General features: G+C 42.6%; 1 protein-coding gene across 1 annotated transcript; it reads right to left on the bottom strand.

Moving 5' to 3' along the window:
- Positions 1-869: 869 nt before the first annotated feature.
- Positions 870-16,329, bottom strand: LOC120031998 (kelch domain-containing protein 10-like). The gene is made up of 9 exons (XM_038977899.1): positions 15,946-16,329; positions 10,258-10,479; positions 7,433-7,587; positions 5,119-5,267; positions 4,844-4,928; positions 4,352-4,418; positions 4,210-4,257; positions 3,586-3,725; positions 870-3,052 (listed from the first exon to the last, which is right to left on the bottom strand). The coding sequence occupies exons 1-9, from the start codon at positions 16,028-16,030 to the stop codon at positions 2,843-2,845; spliced, it is 1,161 nt and encodes a 386-aa protein (XP_038833827.1). The 5' UTR covers positions 16,031-16,329; the 3' UTR covers positions 870-2,842.
- Positions 16,330-17,521: the final 1,192 nt, after the last annotated feature.

Below are 17,521 nucleotides of genomic sequence, written 5' to 3'. Positions count from 1 at the left end.
TTTGTGTTAACTATTTCGATGCCATGTCGAGTTATATTCTGTCTTTCAGTCGTATTCATAAGGGCTCGCAGTGGGAAGTCCAGGTAGTCCCTCCCTGTTGCAATTTGTTTTCTTCCATTTGTGCCTAATGAACATGGCCCTTTACCTTTGGAATTATTTGCATTATGATTTCTAAATTAACATTCCTTCTATTTAAGCACTGCACATCCTGGGGTGTATGTAGGAGACATGTGTTTTCAGTAGGATTTTGGTAGATTAAAATGCAAATGTTAAAGCAGGGTATGTTAATATTGAATTTATAAAGTGGTCACAATTGTGCTTCACATTCATTGGCCTTTGGGTATTAAGCTGGGTTCATATGGACCAAGAAATCTACACATGGTGTAATGCTAGGATTTGTATGGAAAAAGTACACATTTACTGCCACTTTCTTGACCTTCCTGTTCTGTTTTCTATTCTTGTGATTTTCTTTGTTGCAAAGTATTGCATTGGATAAGGTGCAGCCAGGTCTATTTCAACAAGGTCTTGTACCTGAGCAGGCAGGTAAACAACCTTCCACACAGCTCTCTGTAATTTAATGGTATCTAGTCATAAGCAAGGGCATGCCAACTTCAATGTGCTTGTTGCACAGAGGATGTTATGGTGGTTAAATACATCTTGACTATTAGGCAAACCTAGATAGTACTTGGTAAAGTGTTCACTACAAGGGTTCATGCAAGGATGACAGCTCATTCCATGCCAGTTACCATTACTGTTGAAGCAGACAAACCATTCCCAGATCGGTTTGTGCTGTCTTGCTTCAACGACCATCGGCAAGACCGCACAAACAGATCTGTGACCAGGCTAAGCAAACGAAGGTGATACCAAACTATTTACAGTACATGTTTATTGACTTGTCAACAATCGAAACAAAACATTCACAAACACAATTATCAATTCAGCGATCGCCTAAAAACCATTTGCTGCACAGCAAGGATTCAAGTCCAAGGGAGATGACTTTTCCAACTTAAAAGGTGACTAATGACATCATGCGGAGAAGAGGTGTAATAAAATGAGGACAGGCACAGATTTAGGCATTTCCTTGATGGGGAGTAGGGAATCATGGGTTTTCATTAACATTTTAAACTACCCCCTTGGCAACGATCAATAAATACAATTTTGTTCCACAAGGCAGATTTTAATGGCATTGAATTCAAGGTGCCATAATATTTGGCGTTAAACCACGTCCCCAACTCAGCATATAATCTGAACTGTGTTGATTATCTGACCCTGGCACTCTGTCTGCATACATTGAGCCTTAACAGCAGAATACTGTTCAGATTCAGACCCCAAGTACAACATACATGAACTCTAAGTCATCCATAAATACAGCAGCATAAATACATATTCCCACATTATTGCTGCTTTAACTATTTGTCCAATGATTGCTTGACAATGGAGCAGTTCAATGTGTTTGGAAAGGGCACAGAATGAAAAGATTCAGCAATGCATTGTTGACTGATCTGACAAGTGATGCATATGTTATCTTTAATGTGAGGGGAAATTATAGAGAAGGAGAAATGATCCCAAATGGGAGTCATTTTTAGATGGTCAGTATGTTTGGATCAAGCTAAACCATTACTCATGTTTCCTTCTCCTTTCTAGGTTGTGGTACTTCAATATCATTGAAACTTTGGGAAAGGCACTGAATCAGATCAATGTTAGTATTCTACTTAAATAAACAGATTTTGGGGGATCTGTTTTATGTTCTATTAGCAAAGATGGAGTAAAAGTTGGAACAGAAATTGAAAATTTTATTTAAATAAAAACATTTTTAAAGTCATTAAAGGAGCACCATATTCACAGTGATGGGATGATTTAGTTTACAAATGGACTTACCACAAGCATACTAAAGTGACTGATACAGTTCAGAATGAATGGAGACCAGGTGTTTTGACTCTTACCCATCTTCCATTGATATTATGTTTCTACTATGGTGGATATAAGTCCCTTGGTCAAAAATAGTGCACTACAGAGAGAATAGGGTGCAATTTGGGACACTGATACAGATAACTATCACAGAGAACTGTATATCAGAGATAATTGTTCCAAATACCTGTATGTATATCCGAGATACCTGAATGCATATCAGATAAGTGTTAAATGGGTATTAGGTGAAAGGGAAGGGGTCTATTAGAGACCCAACTACAGTAGCATCAGTGTTCTTCACACATAAACTATTAAAATCAGACACTATCTGTTAATAATAAGCCTTGAATAGGGAAAAGTGCTGACGACAACCTCCGTCTAAGTCTGGCATGAGGGTGGTACCAATACTACCTTCCCCTTGTCACACAAAAACATGCCAACTTTCCTAATTGTATGTAGAGAAAATAAATGAGAGAAATGCCGAACAGGATGTCTCGTGAAAATACATACAAATAAACGTCCTTCAAATAAATAATCATTCCTCTGAAATGTCTTTCGTCATGAAGGCCAATATAAAATGAGGAAGTAGTGAGGGTCGTCGTGAATCTGAAAGCCGTGGAGCAAATGATTTCTGGGTCTGCACTGGGTCTGTAGGCAGGCGGATTGAGAGGCTAGAGGCGTGTGGGGGTGAGACGGGGGAATGGGGGTGAGACGGGGGAATGGGGCGGGGTCAAGAAACATTCCACTTGGATTCCCTTTAAAATCATCAGACGTCCAAACGCAAAAAGAAAAAAGGCATCCCATTGTTTTTGCTTTTAAGGCGGGGCTACGTAGGCAGAGGGACCATCAACTCCTTCAAGGCGACCCCCTTAAAAATAAATCCTGTGTTCTCCGTCCGACATCTCCTCCCGTCCATCCATCCATCCTCCCTCCTTTATTTCAAGCGCTCGATGAGTTCCTGTGTGAGGCCCAGGTGGAGGAGCTGCATGGTGGGCAACTGAGCCAGCTGGGGGTGGGCCTTGAGCAGACGCTCCCAGCACAGCTCCAGCAGGCTGGGCACCACCAGCCAGATCTTAAACAGGGAGCCAGTCCGCTTGTTCTCGTGGATGTTCACCACACCACCATGGATGTACATGCAGCCAGCCTGACCGGAGAGAAGATCACAATCAGAAACCTTTATCGCCATGCAACAGTCAGTCGCACAGAGAGAGTGAGTGAAATATGAGCGGGATATTGAATTGTGGTTATTGATTTAGGATGATCCTGTGTTCTTGTTTTGGCAGTGTAAGAATATACTGACTAATCGTGCCAATAAAGCTAGTTGGATTGGAAACAAATGGGCTTAGGCCAGAGAGATGAAGGGACTTACAAATGAGTTCTGAAATGAGGTAGTAGAGAGGGGTTAAGGAGACATAGCACCTTATTAAAGGAACATCGTCAAGTGACACTTTGCTTCTTGAAAGTCCAATATCTTTGAAGTTTGACTGCTGACATGCAAAACATTTTGGGACTGTATCAACATTGGTAGTTTTTGAGTGGCGTTTCCTTTTAAGTCTACTATGCTAGATCTTGAAACCAGCGAAATGCGTATAAACTGAATGGGACACTATAACAGTTCTACATCAACTACTACATAATAAACAGCTGAGCTTTCCTCTGGTGTAGTGCCCTACTGACCGGGGTCACAGCAGCACAGTGGAAATAGGCTGGCTCAGGCATCACTGCTGGGAGCTTGGTCCACTGGAACGTCTGTAGGTTGATCTTCCACAGATCAGCCACTATGACCTCACCGTTGTAACCTCCGCATAGAAACACATCTGAGACACACAACATCATGGGTTAGACTGAGACCAGTTAGAATATATTGATGGGATGACCAAAATTACCTCTTTTTTTTCAAACCCTATTTGAGACTTCATTGAATGGAACTGTTGAATGAGATGCGGAGGCAGACAGAAGCAGACTAATGAAGACTTCTGAAAGTGGCTCTGATAAAACCACCACCGTTAAAACAACCACCAACTCTCAAATGATTGGCATCTTACCATTCAAACAATGAATCCTGATCTAGGATTTTTTTTTAAACATTTTTTCTCAAATGTAAAATCTTTAGCCGAAAGTGTAAATGCATGTGGTTGTTGGAAAAATACCAGTATCGGTTTGATGGGCACCGATGAAAGTACACTTTCTAAATGACTGTCCTTTTAGGTTAAGTGGTCCGGAGTGGGCAACGATACCTCTATACCTCCTGTACAAACATTGTAATACTACTGCTATGGAATAAAATGAGAAGAATCTCACCGTTCCGTATCTGCACACAGCTGTGACATCTCCTGGGAGCAGGGTACCCTGTCAAAACCCAAAGCAATTGGATGAGTAGTGATATGTGAAGAAAAACCCATAGACAGCACATTCGTTTTCTATTAAAACATCAAACACAAACCTATTTTATCATGAGGCTTGGTTGAGATCTCCTCCCAGGAGTTTGTCTCCAGGTTGTACGCATGTATCTGGTACAAAAAAAAGAGGAAATTAGTTCACCTCCAACACACACAAACATAACCCAGCCTCACAACCCAGCCTCACAACCCAGCCTCACAACCCAGCCTCACAACCCAGCCTCACAACCCAGCCTCACAACCCAGCCTCACAACCCAGCCTCACAACCCAGCCTCACTCAGTGACAGAAGTCGCTGCTTCCTCGATCTTTATGGCTTTACAGCACTAAAAATAGCCTGAAAACCACCAAGTGACCAAATGACCCAGATTAGCTGTCTGTTTGCCTAGTCAGACTCACTACCATCACAGGTTTACGATCATTCTTCTGACCTTCCTTGAAGTTATCACAGATCTGAATTGGATGGATAGGTGAAAGTGATTGGAACAGGGCCACAAACTACCACAGGTTTATGTTGATGACAGATTGGTGTACTACCTTGTCCAGAGGATAGGAGGTCCAGGAGGTCCCTCCTCCCAGGATGTATATCCTCTGGCGGTCGTGTGCTATTTCATGTCTGTACCTGTGACACAAACAGACGTGACTCATTACTTATGAGGCCCTCTGCTCCTCTAGGAGCTGAAAGGAATAAGTCAGGTCATGCTACCCAGTGACTGGGGTGTATTCACTAGACACCAAACAGAAGAAATTGGACTGAAACAGGGAGGGACAATGACATGATCCAGTGGGACCGATTAAGGCGTGATGCTCACCGTTCCTCAGGCAGGTCGTCTGGTGGGTTGTTGGGTTTGAGGTGGATCCACTCTCTAGTGTTCAGGTCCAGTCTGTGCAGGTCTGTGCTGTAGATGTAGCCCGTTGTTCCCCCAAATACATACAGGAAGCTGTTAATGATGGCCATCGCCTTGGGGAGAGAGAAACAAAATGGCTACCAAATCAAACTTTAATGGAAATCAACAACAATAAATATTTTTATTTGCAAGGATTGCCTATATCTACTTTTGCTATATAATATGCTCCCCTGGGATTCTTTAATGCCTTCTAGTTAAGTCAATCAGATTTTATTCAAATTTTACAAATGCATATCAAAGTGCATAAGAGCTTTCTAATCTAATGTTCATTACCTCCAACTCAATACCAGTGTCTACAAGTGAAAACAGTGCATTTCTACATTTTGTAGAACTAAATATGACGTTAAAAAGTTATATCCAATGACATCATCAAAAGTTAAAACATTTTGAAAAACTGTGATTTTCAAACACTATGAGATTCACGGTGACGTGGGCAGCAAGAAAAAACCCTCCCTCTGGCTAGAAACGCGTTGCAGGCTTTGAAAATCCCTTGTTTCACCACTAATCCTAACCTGTGATGTCACAGAGAAGCAGTTTTTTCAGGACCCTTCTTGTGTTTTAACTACAGATCACAGAAAGGTGCTGTTTTCACATACAGTGACTTGAACTTTCCACATTTTGTTATGTTACAGCCTTATTATAAAATGTATTAAGTATTCAGACCCTTTGCTATGAGACTCCAAATTGAGCTCAGGTGCATCCTGTTTCCATTGATCATCCTTGAGAAGTTTCTACAACTTGATTGGAGTCCACCTGGGGTAAATTCAATTGATTGGACATGATTTGGAAAGGAACACACCTGTCTATATAAGGCCCCACAGTTGACCGTGCATGTCAGAGCAAAAACCAAGCCATGAGGTCGAAGGAATTATCCGTAGAGCTCCGAAACAGGATTGTGTTAAGGCACAGATCTCGGAAAGGGTACCAAAACATTTCTCCAGCATTCAAGATCCCCAAGAACACAGTGGCCTCCATCATTCTTAAATGGAAGAAGTTTGGAACCACCAAGACTCTTCCTAGAGCTGGCTGCCCAGCCAAACTGAGCAATTGGGGGAGAAGGGTCTTGGTCAGGGAGGTGGCCAAGAACCAGATGGTCACTCTGACAGAGCTCTAGAGTTCCTCTGTGGAGATGGGAGAAACTTCCAGAAGGACAACCATCTCTGCAGCACTCCACCAATTAGGCCTTTATGGTAGAGTGGCCAGATGGAATCCACTCCTCAGTAAAAAGGCAGATGACAGCCACTTGGAGTTTGCCAAAAGGCACCCAAAGACTCTCAGACCATGAGAAACAAAATTCTCTGGTCTGATGAAACCAAGATTGAACTGTTTGGCCTGAATGCCAAGCGCCACGTCTAGATGAAACCTGGCACCATCCTTACGGTGAAGCACGGTGGTGGCAGAATCATGCTGTGAAGATGTTTTTCAGCAGCAGGGACTGGGAGACTAGTCAGGATGGAGGCAAAGATGAACGGAGAAAAGTAGCGAGATCCTTGATGAAAACCTGCACCAGAGTGCTCAGGACCTCAGACTGGGGCAAAGGTTCACCTTCCAACAGGACAACAACCCTAAGCATACAGCCAACACAATGCAGGAGTGGCTTCGGGACAAGTCTCTGAATGTCCTTGAGTGGCCCAGCCAGAGCTCGGACTTGTACCCGATCGATCATCTCTGGAGACCTGAAAATAGCTGTGCAGTGACACTCCCCATCTAACCTGACCGAGTTTGAGAGGATCTACAGAGAAGAATGGGAGAAACTCCCCAAATACAGGTTTGCCAAGCTTGCAGCGTCATACCCAAGAAGACTCGAGGCTATAATCGCTACCAAAGGTGCTTCAACAAAGTACTGAGTAAAGGGTCTGTATACTTACGTAAATGTGATAAACTTTTTTTTAAGCAAATTTTTTTCTTTTTTTTTTCTGCTTTGTCGTTATGGGGTATTGTGTGTAGATTGATGAGAGTAAAATATTTGTTTAATCCATTTTAGAATAAGGCTGTAACCTAACAAAATGTGGAAAAAGTCAAGGTGTCTGATTACACTGATATGGTACTGGAGATAATGAATGAGGTTGAAAAGTGGCGGAAGTGCCCTTTAACAGGAAACGGAGTGTAGGCCTAAACCTCAGAAGAGTTCAGAGCAAGCCAAGGAGGCAGTGGCAGACAGAACCAGTAGAGAAGATAATCAGAGATGAGCCAGTAATGCCAGATTTGATTGGCCTACCTGTCCGTAGATTCGGTTGGGCTTCTTCCCTCGGCAGTTGAGCAGCGACCACCGCTTGTACTTGACGTTGCAGACGTGGACGTCATTCCCGTTGTTTTCCCCAAAGGGAATCCCAGTGCCACCAAACACCAGCAGATTGTTTCCATGTAAAACAGCTGAGGGACACAATATTGAGGGTTTAAGCTGGGTCGTGTTCATTAGGGCACACAGTAGCAAAACCTTAAGACATTTTGCAACGGAAAACAAAGTGTTTCTTACTGGACTTATTTTACAAGCATTTCGCTACACCCAAAATAACATTAGCTAAATATGTGTTTTCAACCAATAAAATTAGATTTGAAGTCCCTCCCATTGTCATGGCTACTGGACACTATACCCAGCGGTCTGACAGCAGGTGGGATTGTCCATCTGGAGGCTTTTCACCAAATCACTAAACTTGATAATCCATTGTCTTCTGAGGTCATAATATCATGGGATGACGAGGTAAAACCGAAAAATCATCCACAGACCAATTATTTATCAAACAGTCCATTTGATGTTAATGAGGTGTAGAAATGCTCTTTCGTGATTTAATACATCAATGAGTTAGCTAAATCATATTTTACTAACCAAAACTCGTCACAAGTGACTGGGTTCTAAATCAGTTTAACCCCCACCAGCATCTCATTGGCAGTGCTTGTTCATTCAAGCATTCTTTCATACAATCACAATTGGTTTGATTTAATTAAACATTTTAGATGTGGAGAATTCTAGGATATTTAATTTTACCCTCTTGATAAGAAGTGACCATACTGTATTAAGTTGTTATTGATGGATTACATGCATTGGAAATGAAAAAGTAAATACTGCAACCTGAGTTTTCCATTCATAAATGTCCAGGGTAAATTACTACAGTAGATGGGCCCTGGTATTTCATTTGTACTGAATGACTGTCAAATCTGTGCTAAGTCTGCTCAATGAGCTACATTTATACTGCAGATCAGTGGCGATTTTAGCATGTAAATCTTGGTGGGGCAAATTAAAACAAAACAAGTTTTTATATGCATGCCAGCAAAGCCACTACACAACACCAACTGAGCCACACGGGACTCCTGAACATAATACCCTTCAGTACCCCTGAACATAATACCCTTCAGTACCCCTGAACATAATACCCTTCAGTACTCCTGAACATAATACCCTTCAGTACTCCTGAACATAATACCCTTCAGTACTCCTGAACATAATACCCTTCAGTACTCCTGAACATAATACCCTTCAGTACTCCTGAACATAATACCCTTCAGTACTCCTGAACATAATACCCTTCAGTACTCCTGAACATAATACCCTTCAGTACTCCTGAACATAATACCCTTCAGTACTCCTGAACATAATACCCTTCAGTACTCCTGAACATAATACCCTTCAGTACTCCTGAACATAATACCCTTCAGTACCCATGAACATAATACCCTTCAGTACCCCTGAACATAATACCCTTCAGTACCCCTGAACATAATACCCTTCAGTACCCCTGAACATAATACCCTTCAGTACCCCTGAACATAATACCCTTCAGTACTCCTGAACATAATACCCTTCAGTACTCCTGAACATAATACCCTTCAGTACTCCTGAACATAATACCCTTCAGTACCCATGAACATAATACCCTTCAGTACCCCTGAACATAATACCCTTCAGTACCCCTGAACATAATACCCTTCAGTACCCCTGAACATAATACCCTTCAGTACCCCTGAACATAATACCCTTCAGTACTCCTGAACATAATACCCTTCAGTACCCCTGAACATAATACCCTTCGGTACCCCTGAACATAATACCCTTCGGTACCCCTGAACATAATACCCTTCAGTACTCCTGAACATAATACCCTTCAGTACTCCTGAACATAATACCCTTCAGTACCCCTGAACATAATACCCTTCAGTACCCCTGAACATAATACCCTTCAGTACTCCTGAACATAATACCCTTCAGTACCCCTGAACATAATACCCTTCAGTACCCCTGAACATAATACCCTTCAGTACCCCTGAACATAATACCCTTCAGTACTCCTGAACATAATACCCTTCAGTACCCCTGAACATAATACCCTTCAGTACTCCTGAACATAATACCCTTCAGTACCCCTGAACATAATACCCTTCAGTACTCCTGAACATAATACCCTTCAGTACTCCTGAACATAATACCCTTCAGTACCCCTGAACATAATACCCTTCAGTACCCCTGAACATAATACCCTTCAGTACCCCTGAACATAATACCCTTCAGTACCCCTGAACATAATACCCTTCAGTACTCCTGAACATAATACACTTCAGTACCCCTGAACATAATACCCTTCAGTACTCCTGAACATAATACCCTTCAGTACCCCTGAACATAATACCCTTCAGTACTCCTGAACATAATACCCTTCAGTACCCCTGAACATAATACCCTTCAGTACCCCTGAACATAATACCCTTCAGTACTCCTGAACATAATACCCTTCAGTACCCCTGAACATAATACCCTTCAGTACCCCTGAACATAATACCCTTCAGTACCCCTGAACATAATACCCTTCAGTACCCCTGAACATAATACCCTTCAGTACCCCTGAACATAATACCCTTCAGTACTCCTGAACATAATACCCTTCAGTACCCCTGAACATAATACCCTTCAGTACCCCTGAACATAATACCATTCAGTACCCCTGAACATAATACCCTTCGGTACCTGAAGATACTACTAAAATATAATTTTCACTGTAGTGTCCCTTTAAATTCCATACCTGAAAAAAACAATCCTACTGGTTCCCTTACCTGACATGGAGGCCAGCTCGGTGGGCATGTAGCCCTCTGTACGGATCTGCTGCCAGGTGCCCGTGGCAAAGTGGTACCTCCACAGCTCCCTGAACAGCGGGTAGTCCTCGTTCTCCTGGCCGCCCGACTCATCATAGTCCGGATTGTACCCCCCGAACACGTACAGGTTGGTGTTGTCTGCCACGCAGCGATGCCCGCTCCGAGCTGGGGGCATATGGAGGCCTGTGGGGTGGTACAGAGTGGTAGAGGTATTAGGAGGAGGATGACAGTAAGGGACAAGGTGGAGAGAGATGTTAAGCTACAGCGGGCTACAACTACAGGAATCACACATAGCCTAGTTGGCCATCCTTCATCAGTCCTGTGTTAATCTTCATGGGTTCACATCATGCTGCCATGATAATAAAAGTTGATCAAAAAATATAAACTGTTCTAACTAGAAGATGTAAACAGGACAGCTTGACTAGTTGATAGAGCTGCAAGATTCTGGTAAACTTACCAAAACATAGAAAAACAAGGAAAATGTTCCCTTGTGGGGACATTTCCCAAGTCCCCAATAAGGCAAAGGATATTTTAGGCTTAGCTTAAGGGTTAGAATCAGGGTTAGGAAAATAGTATTTTTGATGGGAATAAATGTTTGGTCCCCACAGGGATAGAAAAACAAAGTATGTGTGTGGATTCACTGAAAACAAAACGGCTCAGACTTAGGAACACAACTTTAAAAAGGTCCCACCGATGGGGCGCTCTTTTCCACAGTGACTGTCCACCAAGAGAGATCACAAGAGCCCTGCCACCTTCACCTTTCAGCTGCATGACTTTCCTCTCTGCAGTAAAAACACAGAGCTCACCACCAATAGCCTAATTCCTAGGCTGGGCATTTGGTCCATAACCTGCAACACTGCAGCTGATACCAGTGTTCCCAGCCAACATAATGAAAAAAGTTCAATTCTCATTTGGATGCATCAATTAAGTAGCCAGCCACATAAGGATTAGGGCGAGTAGTCAGCTATTAGACTGGCAGTTGGCACGTAGAGAACACGCCGATTCTTACATTCTAATCATTTACCAGACGCTCTTATCCAGAGACATTTACAGTAGTGAGTGGATACATTTTCGTATATTTGTAAGTACTGATCCCCCATGGGAATCGAACCCACAACCCTGGCGTTGCAAGCGCCATGCTCTACTGACTGAGCTGATAGTCAGAGAGAATCAACAAAATGGGTGGGTGCTGGAAGGTGACAAAAAGACACTAACATAAGGCAAGTGTGTTTTTCATGGCCCGGTGACCCGGGTGGGTGGAGAGTTCACTTAATGATCAATGAAATGGTCTAAAATGGAAGGACCAATGGAAGGGTCTGCCCATCCGGGGCATGCAAAACGAACTCGCCCAGACACACTCACACCCAACCTAAAGGCCATACTAATTTTCTTAGGGCCCGTCACCACAATCAGAGTCGGCAGTCGGTCAGTAACACACACATCAACCACTTGTTTCTTAAACATCAGCAGCAGAGCAAGGGGTCCCTAATGACTCAAGGGGGTCAAAATGGCCTCTTCTAACATAGCACCATGATGATGTTGTGATTAGATGCAGATCCTAGGTTAGGCTAACAGAACCCAGGACATTGTTTACAGGGTAGTCATTTTTCAGAGACCGTGGGTTGCAGTGTGAACTACAGAGGGCAAGCTATCCAAAACATGTTTCCCATGTCCAACAGCATAGCGAGAGTCCGTGCTAAACAGAATAACCCATTTCTGCAGCACACTGTGTACAAGAGAAAGGAACACTCATTCCAGAGACCTAGAATGTTACTGGTTTGTTTATAACAGGGTGTTGGGCCACCACAACAGCTTCAATGCGCTTTAGCATAGATCCTACAAGTGTCTGGAACTCTATTGGAGGGATGCGACACCATTCTTCCACAAGAAATTCCCTAATTTTGTGTTTTGTTGATGGTGGTGGAAAATACCATCTTAAGCACTGCTCCAGAATCTCCCATAAGTGTTCAATTAGGTTGAGATCTGACAGACACACACACACACCACCCTTTAAACCCCCTATGCTCTTTTGAGACCCCTCTTTCAAAGTTCCTGAGATCTCTTCTTCTAGCCATGCATGGTAGTCAAAATAATTGGAATTTCTATACATGACCCTATGCATGATGGGATGTTAATTCCTTAATTAACTCTGCAACTCCACCTGTGTGGAATCACCTGCTTTCAATATACTTTATATCCCTTATTGACTCAAGTGTTTGGTTTATTTTGTCAGGTACTTGTCCATTCACACCATATGTGAAACACTGATACTCTCAGCGCCAGGCTTGAGACCGAGATAAAGCTTTACCATGCCAAAACGACACTCAACTAACAAGCTAAAAGACGAGATAAGAAATGGGTTGAGCACAGGTCATTCTTCATCTTCAGTCTCAATGTAGGGCAGGCATGATCAAATCCACTCTACTAGAATCCAAAAATGCTATACTTTAATGAAGTACAGGACCTAGGCTACCTTAGGTCAAGGGAAAGGGGAAACCTAGTCAGTTGCACAACTGAATGCATTCAACCGAAATGTGTCTTCTGCATTTAAACCAACACATCTATTCTAGGTTTGAGAACATTCCACCATTCAATGCCACTTTCACATAGCACGAACCGAGTGGGGATGGTGATGCCGTTGTATAATGCAGTATAATGGACCAGGCATGTGTTTTGTCCATCAGCAGACAGACAGTGCCAAGCTCAAGAGGCTGGCTCGCACCCAAGCTCTGCTACCAAATCCCACTGTCACTGTCCATTGGCCCAGTTCCTGTCACACTGTTGTTCTCCCAGGCCCTAAACATCCCCATGCATTCTATTTTCCCAGGCCCTAAACATCCCCATGCATTTTGTTCTCCCAGGCCCTAAACATCCCCATGCATTCTGTTCTCCCAGGCCCTAAACATCCCCATGCATTCTGTTCTCCCAAGCCCTAAACATCCCCATGCATTCTGTTCTCCCAAGCCCTAAACATCCCCATGCATTCTATTTTCCCAGGCCCTAAACATCCCCATGCATTTTGTTCTCCCAGGCCCTAAACATCCCCATGCATTCTGTTCTCCCAGGCCCTAAACATCCCATGTATTCTGTTCTCCCAGGCCCTAAACATCCCATGTATTCTGTTCTCCCAGGCCCTAAACATCCCATGTATTCTGTTCTCCCAGGCCCTAAACATCCCCGTGCATTCTGTTCTCCCAGGACCTAAACATCCCCATGCATTCAACTTTGTGAGCTGGTCTGACAGCCTGGCTTTATATTGCCCAGGCACTCATGTCCTCTCTATGTTGCTAGGTGGCTTTTTTCAATGTCACTCAATGTCCACGCATTGAAAGAAACATACATAAGCTTATCTGGACATACGATCTATAAGTGTTTCTGTGTCTGTACAGTAGCACATTTCACCAGCCGCTGAAAATCAGTCTAGGATTACATCTGCTCAGTGATCATGAGTTACAGAGAAGAGTGCATGTACATTGGCATACATGTAGCCTAGCCTCTTTCTACAGCATGTAGCCTAGCCTCTTTCTACAACATGTAGCCTATCCTCTTTCTACAGCATGCAGCCTAGCATGTAGCCTAGCCTCTTTCTACAGCATGTAGCCTATCCTCTTTCTACAGCATGTAGCCTAGCCTCTTTCTACAGCATGCAGCCTAGCCTCTTTCTACAGCATGCAGCCTAGCCTCCTTCTACAGCATGTAGCCTAGCCTCTTTCTACAGCATGTAGCCTAGCCTCTTTCTACTGCATGTGGCCTATCCTCTTTCTACAGCATGTAGCCTTGCCTCTTTCTACAGCATGTAGCCTAGCCTCTTTCTACAGCATGCAGCCTAGCCTCTTTCTACAGCATGCAGCCTAGCCTCCTTCTACAGCATGCAGCCTAGCCTCCTTCTACAGCATGCAGCCTAGCCTCTTTCTACAGCATGTAGCCTATCCTCTTTCTACAGCATGTAGCCTAGCCTCTTTCTACAGCATGTAGCCTAGCCTCTTTCTACAGCATGTAGCCTAGCCTCTTTCTACTGCATGTGGCCTATCCTCTTTCTACAGCATGTAGCCTTGCCTCTTTCTACAGCATGTAGCCTAGCCTCTTTCTACAGCATGCATTCTCATTAGCACATGTCCTTCGTGCACACACACTCAACATAATTTTAGAAGAAGGAAGGCATTGCCTAGATATTGCACAACAGCTAAATAGTAGGCCACATACAACTATACCTACAGAGAGCAATAGTAATGGCGTCTTTTTGTAGGCACTAACTCCGCCATGGCTCATTAGCCAAAGCCTATGGGGAATTTATATTGATAAACAGAGAAAATAAGGTCTGTGGTAAACACAGGCTGAGGAGATCTTATACATTTTGTGATAATCTTCATTAGCTAATGTCACTTTAAGCATTTATTTAATCAAAACAAGCACATAGTCTTCATAATTCATAATTCATAAAGGTCCTGTTAATTGACTGATATTATCTCATAGGGGGGGAAAAAACATAAGATCTCCTAAGCCTGTGTTAACCTCAGACCTTATTTTCAGTGTTTATTCCAAAACCCCATTCTTTCCCACCATAGGAATTGCTGAACGAACCAGATGTAACTGATTTCCGGTATTTAGGACTACAAGCTGGCGAGCTCTATGTTACTATGAACAAGGGTTGCCGCCAGCTGGCTAACAACTGTTGGACTATGGACCACAGTACCTGGGGCTCCGGATGCAGTCCTTGATGTAACAAACACAAATCCATCCGGCATCAGTATATATGTGATTATTAAACAGCATTAGATTATATTCCTGTGTATTGCCAACAATAGAAGGCCTAATGCCTGAGGACCAAAATAATGTGATGATGTGTATAATGAAATATGATCAATTTCTCATCTTGGTGGTTTGGAGTCAGTGTCGAGGTCATTCGCATACTGTAAATCAATCAATACCGTGGTCAATAGCTTCAGTTAAATGTATGAATCACGTTCTACTAAACAGATTTTTTTTGCAAGGATGGAGGATCACCTGGAGTTGAGCATTTCTGCAGATGAGTCGACCACCAACCATCTTTCCATAATCATGATGTCAGTCTAGCGAACGTTATGCATCAAGCATTTGTATAGCCAACAACTGACCCAGAATCTGGCCTTATTAATGAACGTCTCCTGTAAAGACAGATTCTGGTTCAGCCAACAACATGAAGCGCAAAAAACTGACATATGTGAAATAATGTTAGCTAGAATTAACGTTAGTCAGCTAAAACATTTGCAATCCAGCTAATAACGTTAGTAGATTAGGCTAATATGAGATTGTTTACGTTCATATTTTATTCTTAAACGGTGTTTCCATGGTTTATTGCTCTCTGACCAAACCAAAATAAACATAGATAGTTAATTACCTACCTAGGTAACGTTAGCTAGTTAGTGGTTCAGACAGAGGCTAACTAGTTAGCTACCTAGGTCGCCGCTATTGTTACATTTGGTTAAACATCTTGCCTTTCAATGTCAATAGCACAAAAACCCAGTTATCCTCTGCAATCAAGATTAGCGGACTTTGTCAAACATATTCATTGAATTGGTTTCATAACAGTAACGTTACCAGCGGACAGGTCTCTTAGTAATATGGCTAACGTTAGCTAGCTGGATATGCTACATGTTGTTTTTGACTGACCTGCTACTCTGACTGGAGGCCTCACTGTCAGTTTCTCGAATTTATTCAGTTGTTCCGAACTGCGATCGCCTTCTGCGGACGACATCGTTTTCCAGATCCAAGACGATCAACAAAATGTTACTCAAAATTGCGACAAAATGCTTTAAGGTGCTGATAATACATTACAACAAATACAACATTACATTTTTCCCAAGGAAAGCCATTTACAAATGCACCGTTCATGTATCCCTGACCAATCAGAGAGCCTGTTATTGATGTGCATCGCGTAGGAAAGTTATTGGGTTTCCACTAGTTACCACAGCCATCGTAAATATTAATGAAAACAAACGTTTTCTTTTTGGTCTTAATGTAAGGCTAAGGTTAGACATAAGGTTGGCAGTGTGGATTAGGTTAGAGTTAGGTTTAAAATCATATTTTGAGAAGATACATTTAAGTAATGGGCGGGGTTTAGTACTTTGTGGCTGTGATAACTAGTGACGACCAAATTATGGGCGGGGCGAGGTACATACTATGTTGGAAATAATTTATTTTCAAGCCAGGGTGCATAATTGAGCGCTTTGCATAGTTCATAGATGGTCCTATTTTTCTAATTGTCCATAAATTACTTGGATTTAATGCAAAAAGTTTGGCATATGTTTCATAATGATGGATTAAGCATGAATTACCAATTACTAATACTGTGTCACTGTGACTTGGTTAATAGAAGAAGGCTTAAAGTCAAATGAAAATGCATTTATTCATACCTTGGCCACATGAAATTGTTGAGGAGGAAAATATTCATCAGGGGCGAAAACACTTTATTGACACCATCAATTCATGAAGCAAAAGCACATCACTGACAATAGTCATAAAACCCTAGAAGAAGTGTTGGATATTCGCTCTTGGATTTCTGGACAACATCGAGCTGAAAATAAACAAGAGGGAAATACATTTTATTTATTGAAAGAAGCATTTACGTTTTAAACATTGGCCTGTTGATCATTTAAATTCCACAATATGAAATTATATGAAGACAAAATGCATCTATCTGTCAATTCACTTTCTCAGGGTAACAGAACTGATTGGATGGCAATGACTTCCTTACCCTCCCTGTCCTGGATGGCTGTGCTTATTGCCAGAGTTACAGCCACAACCAGTTGTGGTTCTAGCTTATATGGCTCCCTGAGGGGAACCACCCCTTCAACAATATGTCTGTGAAACTATATATTCACAGTATCATGAATTAATTGTGTTTTATTTGGTAACATTTTGTAGTGTGACTGATTTTACTAATTGAATTAGTACTGTACAAAGTTAGAGGTGCACTATTTGATAGATTCCCCCGCTCCCCCTACCTTGGGCTTCCAGTGGGGAGACCTGAGGTCAACCTACCCCCGCCCCCTCCCCATCTCGTACTTCTGAGTGGAAGACCTTCCCAGGCAATAGCCTGCCTAGCTCACAAACTTGAATCAGGGCGACCCACTCCGACAAGGTTAATTGACCCACAGTCCCACACGGTGACATGATATCATTGACGTGACTTGAAAATGAGCGATAGAAAACCGATCGCGTAAATGTCACCAATCCAAATTTTTGC

Source organism: Salvelinus namaycush, chromosome 38 (assembly GCF_016432855.1).
Source record: "Salvelinus namaycush isolate Seneca chromosome 38, SaNama_1.0, whole genome shotgun sequence".
NCBI classification, from domain to species: domain Eukaryota; kingdom Metazoa; phylum Chordata; class Actinopteri; order Salmoniformes; family Salmonidae; genus Salvelinus; species Salvelinus namaycush.
This window is presented reverse-complemented; position numbering and strand designations above follow the sequence as displayed.

Coding starts and splice junctions, on each gene's coding strand:
- LOC120031998 (XM_038977899.1), bottom strand. CDS start 16,030: ATGTCGTCCGCAGAAGGCGATCGCAGTTCGGAACAACTGAATAAATTC. Junction 4,258..4,351: donor CAAGCCTCATGATAAAATAG/GTTTGTGTTTGA, acceptor GGGTTTTGACAG/GGTACCCTGCTCCCAGGAGA. Junction 3,053..3,585: donor ACTGTGCTGCTGTGACCCCG/GTCAGTAGGGCA, acceptor CTCTCCGGTCAG/GCTGGCTGCATGTACATCCA.